This window comes from Sinocyclocheilus rhinocerous, unplaced genomic scaffold (assembly GCF_001515625.1).
Source record: "Sinocyclocheilus rhinocerous isolate Xijiao unplaced genomic scaffold, SAMN03320098_v1.1 scaffold5952, whole genome shotgun sequence".
In the NCBI taxonomy this organism is placed as follows: domain Eukaryota; kingdom Metazoa; phylum Chordata; class Actinopteri; order Cypriniformes; family Cyprinidae; genus Sinocyclocheilus; species Sinocyclocheilus rhinocerous.
The window spans coordinates 81058-84880 of NW_015642945.1; the positions used below are offsets into that span (position 1 = coordinate 81058).

General features: G+C 36.0%; 1 protein-coding gene across 1 annotated transcript in view; it reads right to left on the reverse strand.

Annotated features, from left to right (window-relative positions):
• LOC107756933 (solute carrier family 35 member F4-like) overlaps positions 1 to 2967 on the reverse strand; it is a 35288-nt gene extending 32321 nt beyond the window's left edge. Inside the window, exons 1-3 of the mRNA XM_016574260.1 lie at positions 2752 to 2967; positions 978 to 1103; positions 691 to 883 (exon numbers count right to left, since the gene is read on the reverse strand). Coding sequence (XP_016429746.1) covers positions 691 to 883; positions 978 to 1103; positions 2752 to 2940 — 508 coding nt within the window. The 5' untranslated portion in view covers positions 2941 to 2967. The remainder of the gene's footprint in view (positions 1 to 690; positions 884 to 977; positions 1104 to 2751) is intronic.
• Between the last annotated feature and the right edge of the window lie 856 nt (positions 2968 to 3823).

Sequence of the window (3823 nt, forward strand, 5' to 3'; positions counted from 1 at the left end):
ATTATTAAATCAAATTATGTATATGAAATTATATAAATAAATTATATGAAATTATATGTATATGAATTATATAACTAAAATTAAATAACTGTTTAAAAAAAAGATGTCAGTCTTTATTTTTCTTCTTTTTAGGGCAGCAGTAGCTCTAGCAGCAAATCAACCATCCACATCAAAAGCTGCAGGACAGCCCACATTTCAGAAACAAATCAAAGAAAAATAAACAAATACTACTGTTCCAAATATTCTGTATGTTGCTCAAAATATATTGTTGTTGTTTTTTAAAAAAATTTTTTTTACCCAGACATTTCAAATTAACACATTTTAGAGCTGTAACAACAATACCGTAATACCGTGAAACCGTGATATTTTTGCTTAAGGTTATCATACTGTCAAAATCTCATACCGGCCCATGCCTAGGGTGTACTCACTTTTGTGGCCAGCGGTTTAGACATTAATGGCTGTGTGTTGAGTTATTTTGAGGTGACAGCAAATTTACAAGCTGTACACTTACTACTTTACATTGTAGCAAAGTGTAATTTCTTCAGTGTTGTCACATGAAAAGATATAATACAATATTTATAAAAATGTGAGGGGTGTACTCACTTCTGTGAGATACTGTATATATTATTTAAATATAATACATACATTTAAAGTAGGGCTGAAGAATCGATTTCCATAATTTCACATTACCTAGCCAAAGGCCGGCCACCCCACAGAGGTAACCCCAGGGCAAAGAGGAGAGGGAACCCCAATGCTCCACTCTGGTTAAGTACAGGATGAGGGGAACGCAGGAGATAAAGATGAGATTGAAAAAGCCCATGGTGGAGAAGAAATGAGCAGCCTCGCCCAGATTAGCACTGCCGAGGAACATCTTAAACAGCACCTGAGTGGTTTTGCAGGAAAAGCATATCAATACTGAATGAGTCTTAATGGTCATCAAGGATCTTCTGGGAATTGTTATTTTCAGCTGCACTCACCTTGTAGAGAGCAGAAGTGGAGGCGGAGCCGACTGCTAAGGCCACACCCATAAAGGAATCCCCATGAAAACCATCAGCATAAGCCATCATCACAATGCCTGTGATAGCCATAATGGCAGCCACAATCTAAGAGGAAAGATTACAAAGACATTATGAATCCATAAGGTCTAATAAGGATTAAGGTTTATACCACAATAAATATCAGTGCATGCGCATCATTTAGATCATTTACATTTTGAGGTGGATAGCTGAAAATAAAAACACGTTTTCAAGGAGTAATAAGCAGATACTAAAAAAGTTATGCATCCAGATCTGAGACATCAAGTGCAATGAAAGTCAAGAGTTTTGATGTAAGCATAATAACAGCTTCTGGCAAAGCAAAGCTTTTTTTTTACACTTGAACAAGAACAAATTCTCATTGACTCTCCATTTGTATCTGTTGTGTGTTAGAAAATTGAGTGCCGCATCACTCGTTTCTTCTCCATAACCATCAATCTGCTGTTTAGATGCAATTTTAATGAATCATTTGATATATCAACAGGTAGTGCTTTTTATGTAACTCATTCGTACTCAGTACATTCGCTGTAACTAGATTCATTCATTTTAAGGCCTGTAAGTAAATGTAAAGGATGATATAATGTTAGCCAGTCACTGTCACAAAATACCCCCTGCCAGTGTGATCAGGACCCCAGAAAGCTTTTAAAAAACCCAAAGGGTTTATTTTGTGATAAGGATTAGCTGATTATACATTATCCTGATAATTAAAAGCCTACTTACCAAATAAAGTACAACAGCAAGCAATTTTGGGGGTCTAAGGACATGTGTGAATAACAATCAAAAGTTTGGCAAAATTTTTAATGTGCCATTTCAAATTCCCTGATCACAGCAGCAAAGCTTTGAGAAGCTTCTTGTTGCCCCAAATGAATGAAGTTTGACATGTATACTTACATTTTTCTGTTGTACAATGTGTACAGAGTTAATGAATGTACATACACAAAGTACAAACCAATTAGGCCTATAACTTTTTGTTCTGAGTGTCTCCAGATGATCTAAATGACAAGTTCAAAAAGTAAGTTTTGGTAGCACTTTAATTTAGGCACCAATTCCCACTATTAACTAATTGCTTATTATATCATATTTCTCATATTACTAGCATATTTTTTACTACTTATAAAGCACATATTTATGTCTTATTCTGCATGACCATATAATAGATCCCTTAATCCGACCCCATACCTAAACCTAACAACTACCTTACTAACTTTTAATAAGCAGAAAATTAGAATTTTGAGGCAAAAGTCATAGTAAATAGTTAATAGTGAGAATTGGTTCCCAAACTAAAATGTGACCTAAAATTTCAAAAAAGTATAAAAAAAAATGAAGAGAGAATGCAACACAAACTCGAGGATTATAAGGCAATAATTTAGAGTTTATCCTATCAAGTTCCTGAGATATAAATATAAATGTAAACATTATAGTACCCGCTATGGTCAATTCTCATACATTCTGGAATTGAATTTCACTTGTATACAAAATTTCCAATTAAAAAAAGGCTTTTTGATCAGCTGTTGGCATCCATTTGTATTGATTCTGTAAGAATCTTAGAGCAAATATAATTTGTACCAAAGAAACTGTTTGCCAGATTTCAACTTCAAACATAATCAAATGGTTGCTGAGGCAAAATGGTTTTGGTACTTGAATCCCTAATAAATAAATTGACATGAAATACTGCAACTAGCTAAGTAATAATTAGGGTTATACGTATTCCACCTACCCGCACACCCATGAAGCGATCCTTGAGGACAATCCACGACAAGAGGAAGACAAAGGCCTTGTGGCAGCAGTAGAGCGCTGAGACGTCTGTAGCGGTTAGTTTTCTCAGTGCTAACAGGTACAGGTAGTTAGTAAGCGTCCACAAGATGGAGAAAGGCGCCGTTCTCTTCAAAAACACCTTCAGAGACATTCCGTCCTCCCCAAACAACCGACTACATTCCCTACACAGTGAAATTAGAAAAAAATTAAGTTTTTTGTTGTTTGCTTACTTTGATAATGCAGCACTGTAGCCTACCAGTGGCTTGAAAGGCTTAGTTCACCCAAAAATGAAAATTAGCCCATAAATTACTCATCCTCAAGTCATCCTAGGTGTATATGACTTTCTTCTTTCAGACAAATCCAGTTGGAGTTATATTAAAAATGGACTTTGATCTTTCAAGCTGTTTAATGCCACTCAGCAGGTGTTGCAGTGCTTCAATCCAAAAGAAGTGAAATAAAAAGTGCCCATCCATAAAAAACAAAGTGTCTCACACGGCTCCGGGGGGTGAACAAAGTCCTCCTGTAGCGAATCGATGCGTTTTTGTAAGAAAAATATCCATATTCAAAACGTAATAATCACTTTAATGTAGCTTGCGCCAACAGTTGTACACAGAAGCAGTTCCGGGAGCATGACGTATGAGCTTTTTATTTGACTTCTTTTGGACTGATGCATGCAACACCCGCTGAGTGGCATTAAACAGCTTGAAAGATCAAAGACAACTTTTAATATAACTCCGACTGGATTCGTCTGAAAGAAGAAAGTCATATACACCTAGGATGACTTGAGGGTGAGTAATTTATGGGCTAATTTTCATTTTTGGGTGAACTAACCCTTTAATGATGGATTTGTTTCTTAAACAAGCAGCTTTTTTGTTTCACAAGTCATTAGTTGATGGACTGGAGTTGTGTGGATTACTTGTGGATCATTGTGATGGTAGTGTGATGGTCTGGGGCTGTTTTGCTGCTTCGGGACCTGATAGACTTGCTGTGATAAATGGAACCATGAATTCTGCTGTTTACCAAAAAATCCTGAA